General features: G+C 43.6%; 2 protein-coding genes across 6 annotated transcripts in view; both read right to left on the minus strand.

Annotated features, from left to right (window-relative positions):
- tmem145 (transmembrane protein 145) overlaps nt 1-8976 on the minus strand; it is a 42161-nt gene extending 33185 nt beyond the window's left edge. The window contains exon 1 of the mRNA XM_086218089.1: nt 8786-8976. Within this exon, the coding sequence (XP_086074215.1) occupies nt 8786-8896 (111 nt within the window). The 5' untranslated portion in view covers nt 8897-8976. The remainder of the gene's footprint in view (nt 1-8785) is intronic.
- A 992-nt stretch (nt 8977-9968) lies between these two features.
- The window catches only part of lipeb (lipase, hormone-sensitive b), a 29212-nt gene continuing 22606 nt past the window's right edge, over nt 9969-16574 (minus strand). For all 5 annotated transcript variants that reach the window (XM_086218094.1, XM_086218095.1, XM_086218097.1 and 2 more), the window contains 3 exons: nt 16103-16278; nt 14147-14407; nt 9969-13797 (listed from right to left, as the gene is read on the minus strand). In XM_086218094.1, coding sequence (XP_086074220.1) covers nt 13393-13797; nt 14147-14407; nt 16103-16278 — 842 coding nt within the window. In that variant the 3' untranslated portion in view covers nt 9969-13392. The remainder of the gene's footprint in view (nt 13798-14146; nt 14408-16102; nt 16279-16574) is intronic.

A 16574-nucleotide genomic window follows, 5' to 3' on the forward strand; every position in this document is an offset into this window, starting at 1 on the left:
ACCCCACATTTGTTGAGCGGGGCGGAACGAGACAGTGCTTCTTCCTGGTGAAATATGATTGGACCCTGGAGGTTTGCGTCACTGATGCTGTTCCACACAGGGTTCTGGCTCACGAGCTCTTCAGAAGTTCATGGGGTTGAGCTGGATAGCGTGTCTTCCAATAACTCGCAACAATGTTGAAAGCACGCAAAAGCATTATTAAACTATCATTAAAGCACAGGGATAAATAATAAATGAATGGTGTCTTCAATGTAGCTGCTTAAGCTTCAAGGTCCTGCAGTTATTTGAAGGAGCCATCGTTACTAAATCAAAATATATCCCTTCTTTGTTTGTTCTGCTCCTGCTGGGGTCGCCACCACGGGTGGGTGTTACAGCCTCCTCCCTTCCTCTTGCCTGGCAGATCCTTTGGTGTCCTCAACATGTCAGAACCATCTCATTTAACGTCAGCTGTCTTGCTAATATACTCATTCCAAATCCTGTCTATCCCCAATAAAACTGTAAAATCTTCAAACACCTCCACCTCCAACTCCGCCTCCTGTCGATTCCCCCGCCTCCAAACGATAGCTGCTCTTACAGCCGTCTTGTAAATCTTTCCATTCCATGCAGCTGGCTGATAGCCTCCTGTCACAAATCACTCCTGGCACTCTTTTCCACCCACTACACCCCTGAATGCACTTTCTTCCTCACCTCTCTCTCCCTGGTTACTTTAAGAGTTGACCCCCCAAGTCAATCCAAACAAAGAGTTCCAGGACCCGGTCTTTCCTGGCTAATGCCCACAAGTATCTTAAAACTGTCGCCAAGGATGGACTAATATATCATTTCAGTATTAACTGAGCTGACAAGCATCTGCCTCTTGGAGAATAGGATTCAGTGGCTATTTTTTTATGTTGATATGACTATACTTTAAACATGATGTACCGTATTGAAAGGGCATTGTCATGATGATTTTTTTTTTTTGCTGACCTCAGCCTAAATGATAAATAAAGATTAATAATAAAAACACAGTCCTCACAATTATGGTCTGGTTGTCTAAAAACAACAATGATGACAACATGTCATCATTGTTGTAGACAAGTTTGTCTCCAACATTCACGCCCCATGCCCGCCTACTCTGGACACACACAACGCTAACAGCCGAAGGACATCGACTCGCCAGCATTTCGCTCACCTGAGGAGGGACAGAGTTCATATGTCATCACGAACAAGGTCATCATGATGCAACTAGATCTTGAACTTCTTTCCCCTTGAAGCTCCCTAATGTGGTGTGTCCTCTTCCATAATTATGAGTACTGGTGCACCACAAGGATACATATTAAGACCCAAATACTTCCCAGCACACCTCATATGTTCCACTAACTCCACTGCACTGTGAAAGAACGAACAGTTTTTCCTTAAGAGATCCGGTCTTACGCTGCCTCAGGAAAGCTACCAATGTTTGTAAGGTCTACACACACACACACACACACACACACACACACACACACACACACGCACACACACACACACACAAATGCCAACGTGTGATTGAACTTCTCCCACCTAGCAGACATTATAGGGCTTTCTACATCCACAGCTCCAGACTGACAAATAGCATTTTCCCCAGAGCTATAAGTGCTCTGATTCAATCCATCAACCACCTCCCCATAAACTTATCAGGCACAACTGACATCACATGTACTACACAACACTACACTGAGTGTGTCACACTTTTACCTGATATGCAGCAGCTTTGTGTGTTGTGTTGCTTTTGTTGCTGTATTTTGTACCACTGATGGATGTAACTCCTGATGCTAGTGCTGTACTTCTATTGTTATCCCTTGACATTCATTGTCTGTTGCGATGGCATTAAGTATGGGAGTTGTATTGGTGCATGACCATTTTGCAATGACAATAAAGATATTCTGTTGTATCAGCCTCCTCTATATGTACAGTAGAGGCAGGGTAATCATCAGTGCACTGAACAGTAGCATCACCTCACACACTGTAATCACTAAAGCTCTGCTGATACTGCATTAGGGCTGCAAAATTCATCTAAATGTATCATAAATTGCAGCGATGATATGACCTACTGCAATTTTTAAATCACAGTAATGTGCAATATTTCTAAAGGCCAATCGTGTATCATCATAGCCTTTAAAATTAAACATAACGGTGCTGCGGCCCTACACTAAACTTTAGGTGATGCTAGTAAAAAAAACAACAACAACGAAGGAGTAAAAAGATTCCATAACAAATGACAAAGATATTAGGATAATTTACCATCCATCCATTTTCTACCACTTATTCTGTTAAGGGTAGCGGGGGGGGGGGGGGGGGGGGGCTGGAGCCTATCCCAGCAGCCTTCAGGCGAGAGGCAAGATTCACCCTGGACAGGTCAACAGTCCACTGCAGGACCAACGCATTAAGACACACTCACAGTCAATTTAGAGTACCAATCAGCCTCGTCCCCTCTTGATGTCTTTGGACTGTGGGAGGAAGCTGGAGTACCAGAGAGAACCCACACAGGAATAGGGAGAACATGGAGACTCCACACAGAAAGATCCTGTGTTCGAGCCGGGGCTCAAACCCGGAACCTTCTTGCTGTGAGGCGACAGCGCTACAACTGCATCTCCGTTCCGCCTTGATAATTTGACATTTCAAAATAAATTTTATGGTCCAAAACAATAGCACTGGAATACTACATTTTACTGGGAAGCAGAAAATTGTAAATCATCCTTGCTGCTTTTTTTGAGTTCTGTTTAAAGGAAAAACAAAGGTTTGACATTTGTTGCTACTGTACATCAGCTGACACTTCTGACCCAACACACATATTTATACACATAGTGCACAAGATTTTGGATTGCATCACTACAACCTGTTAAACGACAATGGTTTTGGTGGTTTTCAACTTTTGGGGTTTTTTGGGCTGTTTGGTCCAAAAAAAAATGGACAAAAAACACATTTTACTGCATACCTTTTAACTTTAAATTAGCTTTTAGATGAAAGGTGGAACGCTGTTAATTGCACTTACATTGCCATTAGCACAACTCAACCAGGCTGTTCCACCAGCCACTAACCAGGCTGCCGCCAGTTGTCAGTGTACTTAAAGTACGCGTGTTGAGGTGAGCGTCAGCAGAGAGTTGAAGCCCTGGAGAACATTAACAGAGAATGAAGCGTCCACTTTAATCCTCTTTTAGTCTTCTTATTTCCCAACGGCCACTGCATTGTGATGCAGAGTCACTCGGCCAACTCCACTGTGTGTGTGTGTGTGTGTGTGTGTGTGTGTGTGTGTGTGTGTGTGTGTGTGAGAGTGCGCGTGCGTGTACATGTGCTTGTGTGTACATACACCCCATTAATCAAGTTCTTTGTCTTGATGCACTATCTGGTCAATTTAGCATCTCTCTGTTTGTTTCGTTCTCTCTTCCTCCCTCACAATCTGTCCTTTCATCTGAGTAGCTTTCTGCCTTTTTCTCTTTCTCTCCAGATCCCCGTTTGCTTGCTATGCCTCATTAACAATTAATTACCAATCAGCTAGTCAAGTCACCCCTGGACCGTTGGGCTTCTCAATGATTCATTAGTCAGGGATACACAACACTGCAACACATAAACACACTCATGCACCAACAAACACACTCATGCATCAAGCTCGGTCCCTCTCTCTAGGTGTTTCACATGAGCACCCACAGGCTGTGGGTGATGGGAGAAACACACACAGCTCTATGTATTCAAGCAAACATATGGACACATGAAAGCAACATTCACACAAACACACACACGCACACACAGACACACTGTCGTATCTAATCACAATGTCCTCATTAAAAAGAGATGCAGGAAACTGATTGTTGAGTTGGAGATTCTACACGAGAGACTCATCACTGTCTTCAGTGACTTTCAGAGTCTGGCAGTTTTGGTAAAATTCAAGAATTTTGAACTGGTATATTTCAAAATGAGACGTGACACTAATTAAAACAATAAAATCACACACTGGGCGTCTTTACGTCATGATCCTATAAAGTCCAGAAATCCAGCTGAAATCCTTCTGCTGCTATTTGAACTTAACATCCATCACAGCGCTTTTTTCCCCCCGGATGTGAGATGAGTTGAGGCACATATGATGAATGTGGGCGCAACATTTTTTAAATTACAAAAAAAAAAGAAGAACTTTCAAGGGCATCTGTTCGTTTTCATTCATTTTCTAACAGCAACGGTTTAAAGGCCTTTCTGGTTTAATCCATGACTTCTCATTAACGGTGGAAACCAAAGACCAAAGGCATTTTAGCCTGTCTGCTCGATGCATTTGAATAAATGACAAAGGAAGCATGAAGAAATGGGAGTTACTTTATCGGTGAGAAATAAGGACTAAACAACACAAGGAAAACAGGCTGTTAGCTTGGGTATGGGAGCGTAGAATGCATTTCTCTAGAACAGTGTTAGCCTGTTATATGTCAGCATTTACTGTTAACGCTCCATAATCAGTTCAAAGCTCTGAGAGTCTTATTTAAAGGTGATCTAATATTCTCAGTGCCAGATCTATTTCTGCTCTGAGTAGCTTTGTATGGTTCCCAGATTACTGACGAGAAATTCCTCATCTATGTCACATTGATGGTTCATCTGTCAGAAACAAGCAGTTGCTGTCTCTTTAAGGACCCCACCACCACCACCTTCCCTAAAAACCCACTTTCTTCTGATTGGCCTACTTCCAGAAGCCTGCCAAGGGGCAGCATCCCGGCTGTGAAGAAGTAGCTGGAGCAGATGACCGTACATAGACAGGATAAGGACAACCGCGATGAGCTGACATCAGTCTAAACCATCAGGAGGAGCTCAGACCTCAGAGGTGTCGCAAGAATATCGCCACCAGACATTTGATCAAAATCTCTAAGTTCAACTGCTAACTGAGATCTGACAACTTGTCCGCTGTGAAAGACAAAACTTTTATCTTTCCAGGGTTGCGTTACTTTACTATGCAATAATCTACTTCCCAGCTACTCAGGATTTATGATGGGGTGGCATAGGAATGAGGGCTGAGCGTAAGTCAGCCCTGACCAATGTCTGGTTCCCTCTAAACGTCAATGGGGGTTTTTCCATGGGCTTTTGGTTAAAAGCCTGAGAAAAGACACACTCTGATAAGATATTCTAAAATATTCTGATCAGCAGCATAAAATACACGAACAAATACCAAACTGGTGACGTGTGTGTATGTCTAAATACGTTACATGCTGCTGACAGAAAATAAAGACAGAAAAGGGATGGGTGTCCATAACTGCTCCTCTCAGTCGGTAGCAGCTGGTTGGGACAAGTTTCAAGTGGTTCCTGGGTTCTACGCAGGTGAAAAACTTCAAGCTCTTTACCTTTTACAGCTTTACTGAGTACTAGTTCAGTTTGAACCACAGACACCTTTTTTCATTTGTCACACAAACATGTTTTGTTGAATAAATGCTACACGGACCTCTCTTTCCATTTTAAATACAGGTTCAAATATATGGATCTGTTAAACATCAATTAAAAGGAAGTAATACTCTATAGATTTTAAGAATACTTTGACCTTATACTCCCAAGTATGTTGACACCAGTAGTTGCTTGTTGTTCAGTGACAGTACATCTACTCAAGCACAGATTTACGTGCTGTCGTGGCCTCTCACCGGCGAGGAGGTAAATGACATCGGCGGTGGATGTTCAACATCACGCCGCTGAACACTCAAAGTTAAACTGACATTAAGACAGAGGGGACAGTGAGCAGCAGAGAGTGTGTGAGCTCTCTCAGGGGCCATTTGTGCTGGCTAGTTTATTCCATTCGCTGCCAAGATTTTCCACGCTCGATTCAAAATCGCGACCTTCCCTTGACCTTATTTCCACGGCTGGCCCTCGATGGGACATTTTATCAGCGCCTCCACACACCATGAGCCACTTAAGCTAATTGTAAACATCGACCAGCCCAAATAAAGCTGTTGACCAGTCTGCTCAGCTGCACCAGTGCCTTTGGATAACTTTGTTTTTATCTCTATATTTCCCCGGCCATTCCACATTTTCAACACTTCACCCATCCCACTGTGCTTAATTCTATTTGAGAATTTACAGCTCAGCCGTTTGAGTGTGTGTGTGTGTGTGTGTGTGTGTGTGTGTGTGTGTGTGTGAGGGAGAGAGAGAGAGAGAGAGAGAGAGAGAGACAGCAAATTTGAGAAAGAGGAGATGTGTGTTAGTAGGTGACCTTGGGGCAGGAACTGGGAGCAAGACTGATGATGTGTTAAACTGTATATACACTCACAGTATCAATATGTCAAGAGCAGTGCTGCCTGGTGTCATTCACCCTGCTCTGTTTTGCTTAGGTTGTCGTCTGATGCCGGGCCGGTCCAGTAGCACCGCAGACAGAAAGCATTTTTGGGAATGATTTAAGAAATAATGAAGCGCATGAATCTAGTTTTTCCACACCTGTTCACTCTGAAATCAGTATGAGATTTATCCGAAGCCACTGCTTTGAGCCCCGAGGCAGGTTGATTAGGAGCTGATTTGCTGCAGAGGAGTAGCTGCCATTGGAGAGCCACACTTGGACGTTGCCCAGCGCAAGTAGCTGTTGGCTGGTGAGCAGCTCCACCGGAGCAGGTGGACATTCAGTGGTGTGTTCAAGGACATCCCAACAGCAGAGACAGATGTTCATCCACCCTGATGCCCACCAAGATCCAGGGGACTCAAACTTCAATCTCTCAGTCCGTGATGCATTTATTTTTTAATCAAGACCAGCAGGTTTGAGCATTCTTAATTTAGAATTAAAGCTTGTTGGCTCAGTCTGTCACTGGTCTGACTGATGCGTGTTCTGTGAGGCGAGTGAGGTGATATACACATAGGTGATGTATGAGACACGTTCTCTGTCGTGAGGTATTTCACTGCTGCCAGATCGAATCTTGGCAAGACTTGAGAATCTGAGGTACATGAAACACTTGAGTGGTTTGTGAAAAATATCATCAGTTTATCAAAAGGGACGATTTTTTTCAGGATATGAATCTTCATGCTTTTCACTTTCGCGGGTAACTTAAAGAGCCTGACTGATACGGTAGAACGGCAGAGGGGCGGTGATGATCTGCGGCTATTTGATGTAATATGTTACAACTGATTCTGGCAAATAGCAGACATTTACCAGTGGCGTTGATACCGCACGTGAATGAGCAAGTTTTTGTGATATTCACATTTTGTGCATCAGTTGCATTGATCCTGAAATTCATCTAAGAAATGACCATCATCTGCTGATACCAGTGATGTAATCTGGTACTGCAGCACATGTCGCTTTTTCTGTAAAAAATGCATTTTTTTACAGAAAAAATTTGATTGTATTAATTTACAAGAATGAAATTCCTTGGCATTCAAACCTCTGATAGAGTTTTTGACAAATACCTTTTGGGGATCAATGCAAAAGAAATATTAAAGTTTTCTTTAACTGTTTGAGGTCCAGTATTGGTTAAGGTCTAGTCATGTGACCTGACTGTCAGTCAGGTCTGATCTGCCACAGCTGGGTCATCTGGGCTGATGTTGAGGGACCCCAAACACCCAGCCACCCCAGGTTACGTCACTGATGATGTGTTCAGGTGCATCACAACGCGTATTAAAGAACTGTCAGAACGCTGACGTTCATCATTCTGGATGATGAGGTTAATCGTGAAGATGTAAAACATCAAGAAGGATGGATGTTGGATCACTGCAAAAAAAACATTAAATATTTAGTTTGACCAAAATGTCGATCGTGGAATCTTTTCACTCCTCGGTATCACACTGGCTCCCTCTTACATTTTTCATGTTTTACATTTAATACATATTGTTGTTAATGCACCAGCAGAACATTCAGACACACTCGACTTCATTCTGCTGCACTGAAGTGTGAGGGGTTGAACTCTCCTCTTTAATTTCAAGGATCTTAATTTGATTTCACATTCGGTTTATGAAGAAATTCCAACTGAACCAGGTGATGCTCCACACTTAACCGAATAACATAATTATGGGACGTGAGAACGATTGTGGAGGATTAAGTCAGCAAAGTGGTCTGAATTGTTGAACTCACAATAAGATGGGAGTCACTTCCTCTCTAACGAATATGCCAAAACTTGATCCGCAAAAGAGTACAGAGCAGAGCTGCAGGGCATCAGCAGGTGCACCTCCAGCTTTACTGTCTCCCTGCTGCAGCGGCACATTTACACTCTCACATTTTCCACAAGCAGCGTTTATCCGTCTGAAACAAACGAAAAAACAAAAAAACAAACAACAACAACAACAAAAATCTGACCAGTCTGGAGTGGTTCCAGTGTCTGTTGCATCGCTACAGGATCCAGTGCTGCGCGCCAGAAGCCACGCACACCTGTAACGGGTCCCCTCGTCCTAAACGCACAGCCGCTGCTCATGTAGGGTTGAAGCGGATACATGAGCACCGCCGCATCGATGTGGCTTCAGGATGATTAATCAGGACCGGATCTGAAACCGTGAACTGGTGGGATGCCTCTTACTGGTGCGACAACGATGCTATTTACAGGCTAAAATAGACGCCACACATGAAACGCACGCAGATGGAGCGCAAACGTGAGGCGCAATAGAGGAGAGTGTGTTTTAAATGGCGCCAGTAAACACAGAAGTAAATATCCGAGGCAACTCAGAGCTGAATTGTCCGGAGCTGCTGCTTCTTCGTCTTCTTCGTTTGTCCGCGGAACAGTCCGCCACGGAGACCTGCGTACGAAGACGCAGCTCTCGCGCTCGGTCCACGACGCAGGTGGCAACACATGAAAAAAAAAAAAACAACAACAAAAAAAACAACAACAACAGCGCTCACCTCTTTAGTGTTGACGATGCCTTTGACGTATTTCCCCAGAACGGAATCCACGCAGAAGACGCTGGACAGCACGGCCAAGCACAAGAGGCTCTCCCCGACCCTCACCTCCATCTTTCTCTCTCCCTCGCTGTCGCTCGTCTGCTCTCCCGGCTCCCTCAAGCCTGTCTCTGAGCGGGAGCGCGCACGGAGGAATAGGGGTCGAGCAGCACGGAGTGCGAGAGAGGGACCGGGCCTGTTCACGCATGTGGCACCCCCCCCCCCCTTCCCGATCGTATTTATGTGTGTGTGTGTGTGTGAGAGAGAGAGATGGAGATAGAGAGGGAGAGAGAGAGCGCAATTGTTTGGAAATGCAGGTTGTGCGTTGGTGGTGGTGGTGTGTGTGTGGGGGGGGGGGGGGGTGCGCGCTCCCGGTTCCGCTCGTGCTTTGAGCATGCGTCACGGCCGCACATTAAAAATGCCACCGGTGAAATGCAATCATGTTTTCATCAGAGGTCACACACCTCTAATGAAGTAGCAATGAGACAGATGATGCCCGGCCAGCTGCTGCATAGTGACGTCACTAACCAGCAGTATCCATATCAACAGGCGCCGAATATAATCGGCTTTATAGTGAAATACTTAGATAACTGTTCCGCTTCACGATCCTTTGTCGGGGGGGGGGGGGGGTAGTTTTGGAGTACTATTACCTTGTGAGATGCAGCACGTGTGTTTTGATCCATCCGAGTTTGTTTTGTTTTTTTCCTTCAAGGCTGAAGCAACAGTTGTAACAGCGTCATGAGGCTGTGGGGTGATTTACCGGGACAAAGCGCCATATTGTAAGGAGCCCCTGCATTAAGGCTGTCAGATAAACGTTGAGGAGTAGGCTACATTCACCAGGTGAAATTTAAATACATACAAGTACCACAAAAACCATGTAGTCCACTTGTTCTTCACTGTAAAATGATTAAATCTGATTCTAATTGAAACCACAGCTGCTGAATATTAATAGTTATAATTATTAGAAAAAAAAAAAACAAGGCTTTTTGAAGCCTGATTGTCACCTTGCCTGAGTCTTTGTGGAAACGTTGAGAAGTTTTCTTCACGAATGTGTCTTGACATCATAACTGACTGAACTGTCTCTGGTTCCTGGTGTTTTGTCTCATGAATGCAAAGACAAACGTGGACTCGTGACACCGGATTGTGGGAGAATACGTTTATTTTGATACAAAGGAGAACCCAGCCTACACGTGGCTCATCACACGTAACATTCTAGTATGAAACCTGCAAAGAAAATGCAGTCAAATCAATCTGCAATCAATCTGATTAACAAATCTTAAAAGTAAAAATATCTACATGAATCATACAATATTTAAAATACATTCTTTTTTTTTTTATTCACAGGTTTGCACTTGTGGTGTTTTCAAAACAAATAAACATTTTAACTTAAAAACAGCTTTGTTTCCAGTCTATGGCTTGTTTTCTTTTTTTAAAAACATGAATCATTTGACAAAGTGTAGCAGATTAGCGAATGGCAGGCGGAGAGGCCTCAACTAGCACCTGCGAATTTAAAAAAAGATACAAAGCAACAGCGAATACTTAACAGCAAAGAAAGTAAATCCGTTGTGACGAGTTGGTCTACAGTCTTTGGTTCCACTTAAAACTCTAAACTTACGTGCAGGATTTATTTTACAGCTCAGTCAGACGAGTGACTTAGAATTGCGAAACATTTCTGTTAAAGAGTTTGAGGTCATTATCTTGATCCGTTTTTTTCAAAATACGAGGCATCTAAAAACAAAAACATTGCACAGTATCAAACAGCATCGGAAACAAGGAGAGGAGAGGAGGAACTGCGTGTGATGCTGGTGCGTAACTACATAGCTTTGGAGTATGTTGACCTACCGAATGAAGCAGCAAGCTCATGTTTGCAGCAGAGCGGCACTTTGCATTGCACTTCTCCAGGAGAAAAAAACAACAACAACAACAAAAAAAACCCTCTAGTGAGTGGCGTTTTGGAAGAGAAACAGGGGTGGAGGTATGACACAAGAACCATGTTACACCAAACAGCTTTTACACACACACACACACACACACACACACACACACACACACTCGAGGGCAGATTGTGAGTGTAAGGAGACGCGTCACTATTGTCACAGGGACAACCAAAAAAAAAAAAATGAAAATGGCAAAAAATATAAGAGCTCTTTTCATCAAAAACACCAAATTGTCCATCATCTTCATTTGGGTTCACCTGACACACGTGGCCATCAAGTATAGGAGGTCAGTTTGATGAATCTTCGATTCCTTTCTAGAGCGATACTGACCACAGAGGCTGGGCTTCACAGGTAGTGGTGATTTCAGTACTGATGAATGGAGCTGTTGTACATCGCTTACTAAACCGTCCTTGAAAACATCTCAGCAGCAGACGATTAATACTATCAAGAGTCTCTAGACTGTAAAGTGCCATTTTGGTCGTTCTGTGATCGCACAACACAACACAACACCACACCACACAACACAACACAACACAACACGAGGAGGCTGTGTGTCAAGCTCGTGTTTGTCACACATGCAGACGTGAGCCAGTCACATACACACAGGCACAGAGCAAAGTTTAGTGTACAAGCTCAGACCAAAAATACACTTGCGAGGCTTGAAAAAAGCCAACTACTGCAAAAGTGCAGCGTGAGCATAAGCAGCAGCTAGTGAAGTACAAACATGAGCCCTGCATCTCTTAAAGGATAAGTGTATTAGTGTCTTCTTCTCCACAGCGCTGGTTTTCTCCATCAATCCGACTAAAAATATTGCAGTAAATACTCCAAGCTGACAGAACTGAGCATAGTCTAATCCAGTAGTATGACTTTGCTGCTGAAAATCCTGCTCTTCTACAGGGGAGGATTTTGCACTCGGAGCTTCAGCTAAATCCTATTCATCACACAGCATCCCTCTCGACAGACCTGGAAACCCCAGCCCTGTTACCAGGCAAGGGCAGGACAGTGCCAGCATTGTTGGCATCTATATTTAGTTGGACCTGATGGAAGGATTGACCCTCCAAAGGACGTTTCTCGAAATTTTAAAGTGCTTCAGCGGCAAAATGCGCAAAAAGGAGTGGCCTCCGGTTATTGAAGGCCAAGTCAACTCCTAAATATGATGGTGGGGAGCAAAAATCTGGACTGTCAGCCAAACAGAAATGCAGTGCCTTTTGGATAGCTCTCTATGTGTTGACCAAAGGCCTCAGCCTTTTCCTGAAAGTTACAGATTGGTGGAAACAGGATGTCAGGACCAATAAAGTCTGGTGGGAGCACGACAACATCGATGCAGTGAGGTTTAAAACTGTGTACTGAAGTTATTTACTTTCTCCAGTTCTGCAGAAGGAGAATGTTTATGAACCGCTTCCAGGATTAAAACAATACAAAATTATTTAAAAAAAAACTTCACGTCTAACAGAAGCTCTGAGAGCCAAGACAAAGACTAATAAAGTTAGGGCACTGGTTTTCAAGCGTGTACTCATTATCTTGAAGTAATGCGTCTCACACAAATTTCCCTGTCGCACTCAATACAATGCAATATTTGCATTAGTAACATTGCCACTACACAAAGCACCAGGCAGCATCTAGATAGGGTGGAGAACCCTGTCCCTGCAAAATCTTCTACATTTAATCAGTACGCATTACTGATAAAGGACTATGATTTTAAAGAGGAATGGCCGGGGATGTCAGTGCAGCTGTTGCTTGAGAAGCAGAGGAGGTAAATGCTGAGCACATTCAAAACTGAGAGACTAACAGCATAAAATCCCAAACCAAAAAGTAAACAACTCAAAAAACAAACCTGCCATGATTCAGGGATTACAATACAGCACTACAAAACTAACAAATGTTATACTACAACAAGGAGTAATAATATGATTAAAAACTGCAACAGAATCTTGACAAGTAAATCAATTCAGCCTAGTTTATAGACTTTCAGTCTGTTGTGTTTTAGCTTTGTAATTCTATTTAGGAGAAAGTCAACACAGTTTCTATCTACAGAGTGAGTTGTATCGACTGCAAAACTGGTGTAATTGAGAACACAATGTGGAGTTATTAAGTGTGATTTAGAGTGGCTCCCTAAAGGACAAGTGGTCATTTTGATGGGATGACTCTATACAGAAGCATATAGTGTGCCCACCACTATCTGATTAGGGTCTCAATTACAGCCTCAGCCTGCATGAATCACCCATTCAGGCTCTGTCTCAAGAATCTTCTGTGCAAACCGAGCTGCCTACCGGCGACTCTGCTGAGTATGAATGCTGCATGTGTGGGTGAGCGCTGATCTTTGATGCTGCTCAATTACATTTTATTCAAAGCATGACCGACATCTGTAGGTGTGCTCGTGTTGTCTCCCATATTTGTGCTTGTTCATGATGGTGCACCAAAAGGGCACCATCCTGTTTACCTTTTTTCTTTTGTATCTTAAACTCTGAGCCAAGACTGCACCCTGCAATCCCCCCCCCCCCCCGCTTCTGTTTTTAGATCTTTTTCTCTCTCTTCCTCTAAATGTATTGCATTTCCTATATTTGTCTGACTTTCTTCTGGTCTTTCTCTCGTCACTCCTCTGGGGAACTGCAGTCTTTTCTGAATTAACCTTACTTAAGCACCAATACCACCGGCATCAGGGTTACTTTGGGCTGCCACAGCAACTAAGCCCTCCCCATCCGCAATTTTAGCCCCTTTCCCACCACCAAGCTCGCCTCCCTCAATGGGGCCTACAAAGAGAGGCCCAGCTTCCTCCAAAGAGGGCAACACACCCCTATCGGTCCGTTCCAGCTTGCGGTGCTTGCGCGGCTCTGGGGGCGTTTCCTTCTGGGTAAAGACGGCACGAATTCGCTCCACGCAGACACTAGCAGCCTCCCTGGTCTCCCTGGAGAGCTGTGATAGGCTGAGGAAGCCATGGGGGAGGTCATCAACTACACACAGAGTGACAGGCTGGTCTACGCTCCTCAAACGCTTGGCAAACATCACAGAGTCATCCAGCATGGGGTCTAGAGCACAAGCCTGAGACAGGAGAGACAAGAGGGAGGGAAGGGGTAGGAATGATGAAAAGCAAATTAGGATTCCCCCTCTGACATGTAAAGAATCTTAATTAAGGGATGAAGAAAAAGTCTCTTTTGTCCACGCTTTCTTTACACTTTCACTGTAGCCATTTAAAAAAAAAAACACCACAACTTCCCTTATTTTCGCATTAATTCCCTTCACATAGACGGGCTTCAAACTCATCTGGCTCTTCCATCACTCTTCATCTCACTCTGGTATAACAATGTGATAAGTTTTGATTCTTCATCTCTCAAAAGATATTCTTTATCTCTCATTTGAGCTCTAAAGTGCTGCTGCTGCTTTTTCTTACCACTATGTGTATAGGTGGGAGTCCTTTCAGCATGCTGTCTGGAGCCAGCAGGGGAGAGCAGAAAGGATCCTTGACCACTGGCGAACTGTGCACCCTCATCTCCGACAACTTGTCTGAGCGTAGTGGCTCAAACCCTAGGGGAAACTCCCTGGGGTGCTCGGACTCTTGGACTCCAGCAGGGGGTGGTATGGCCACTGAGGACAGGTCGCTGGACACAGAGGGCTCGGCATCCATGGAGATGGAGAACTTTACATCCTCAGGCTACAAAGGACAGAGTTGAAAAAAATAATTCAGATGAGTTTAGACTGCACAGGGTGGTCAAGGAAAAGGTAATGTCAGACGAAAGAGGAACAAAATTATAAAACATTTGACAGTTAAAATTGGTTTAATACACACACTACTTTGTCCTTGTGAAAATCTAAAAACCTTGGCAGAGAGCCTGAGCTCCTTGGCTGAACAATCCCCATTTCAGGGAGGGAAAAGCACATTTAAAATCTGACGTCACCTCTGCTAGCTATTTTTCCCCAAGCCTGCCACTAATCTGGTCTGCCTGCGTGAAAATACATGCGAGGATAATCTGCAATACCTTTCTAGCACCCGCACAACCAAAAAGTTTAATATACAGTCAGCATTTATAGCCAAATCTGTTCAGGAGGCACCAGTGACACATCCTCTGTTGAATTTATCAAGGCGAAGCAGTCACATCACTGCAGGGTGGATGATTACATGATACCAGGCCAAGATTTCTTTATGGTACAATACAGTTCAGACCATCTGAAAGAGTGTGTTTTTATAGTAGGAATAACCTGATCTCAGACAAGTGATTTCTCCACAAGAGATGCATTAAAAATAGTGAATTCAGACAGATGGGATAGAGAAAATTCCCATTTGGACACATCCCACTTCCCAGTTCAGGGCGTTCAGAGTGACAAACAATCTTGTCAGTGTAGAATATTTGCTTTCACAATCACATGTGCAAATGAGTGGGACCTAAATTACCTGTGGGCAGAGCAATTTCATTCCTCATATTTCACCACTGACTTTGCTGTGACAAATCACGTCAAAGAAATTTTCCGTAAGTGCTTAAAAGAGTCTAACTTTCCTCTGGGGAGACTGTGGACAGGCGTTCAAAGTGTTGTCCTGCTTTCCCACCTCCCATTTTCTCATGAACGCACCATAATCTGGCCAACAATTTCTACCAACAGCCCAGTGTAATTATGCACAACATTTTGCAGGTACTCTGCAGGCTGAGACCAATCTGAATCCAAAAATGAAGATCCTTGATTGAGTCTAGATTCTGGATGAATTTCTGCATGATTAATTACACAAGCAATCAACACTCTGGCTATCAGAGGATTGATCTGATTTTTGACTTTGTCTTGTGGTCTATATTGGTACACAGTCTGATTTCCAACATGGCTGCTGTCATAAGATGAGTTACAAACGAATGCATTTGAAAGTCTTTCTGGAAAAGTTTAAAAAAAAAAGTCTTTAATGGAGAATTCTTGGAGTGGTCTCTACATGTTGAGGCTAAAATGTTAGTCTTCACTCGCACTGTGCAGCACACAGCGGACCAAATATTGATTGCATCTTCCATCTGTTTGCATGGTTCCATCACAATCTCTTTTTATTTAAATTTCATACTAGAATTGAAAAAAATATGCATTTTTTTTCAGTGGACATTTGTAGTACATTTTACTGGAAAAGTTGGAGAAAAAAAACAAACAGGGATTCCATGCTTAGGTTCAGCATACGCACGTCAACGTATCCATACTGTGTGAGGATAAAATTGGCAGACTGTGCAAATTAAAATGCGTAATGTAGGTTAACACAACATAAAAATGATGCATAGTGTCCCCAGGGCTTCAGTGGTTTAGTTCTGTTAAAGTCTTCTAGATGGCAGTGAGAGATGAGAGGATACTAATCTAAATGTAAATATACTCAAGGGAAACATACAGTGCGCTCAGAGAGCAGTGGTTCACTGTGGCAGTTGGAAGTATGGGATCCCAAGTCCTGACAGGTCTGGCTCTTCACAGATAATTTCCTGGTGGGGAACTCTTCAGGCTCTGAGGGTACAGGGGGGTCTGCATGAGGAGAAGAAATGGACGCCTCTGAAACGCTCTTCCTCACTCCTGCAAAATAAGGCAAAAAGACAGAAAAGTGTTTCATAAAAAAATGACCATGAACCATGTCAATTACAAGGTGTACAAAGGACACAGAGGCCACTCAAATTTGATTGGGCCCAATGGCAGCTGGAGGACACGAGCAAATACGCAAACACTGATAGTAGTACACAATCACTTCCACCTCTTCTACTGCTGCCACTTATCTTGTGTCCTCTGGTTGACAGCCAACAGTTAAAAGCCTAAAATACTAATTGGGACATACACTTTCACAAAGAAGAGAGGTGAGGTGGGAGGAAGAAATT

The sequence above is a fragment of the Aulostomus chinensis genome, chromosome 11 (genome assembly GCF_037954235.1).
Source record: "Aulostomus chinensis isolate RoL2024-O1b breed Wild chromosome 11, RoL_Achi_v1.0, whole genome shotgun sequence".
Taxonomy (NCBI): Eukaryota; Metazoa; Chordata; class Actinopteri; order Syngnathiformes; family Aulostomidae; genus Aulostomus; species Aulostomus chinensis.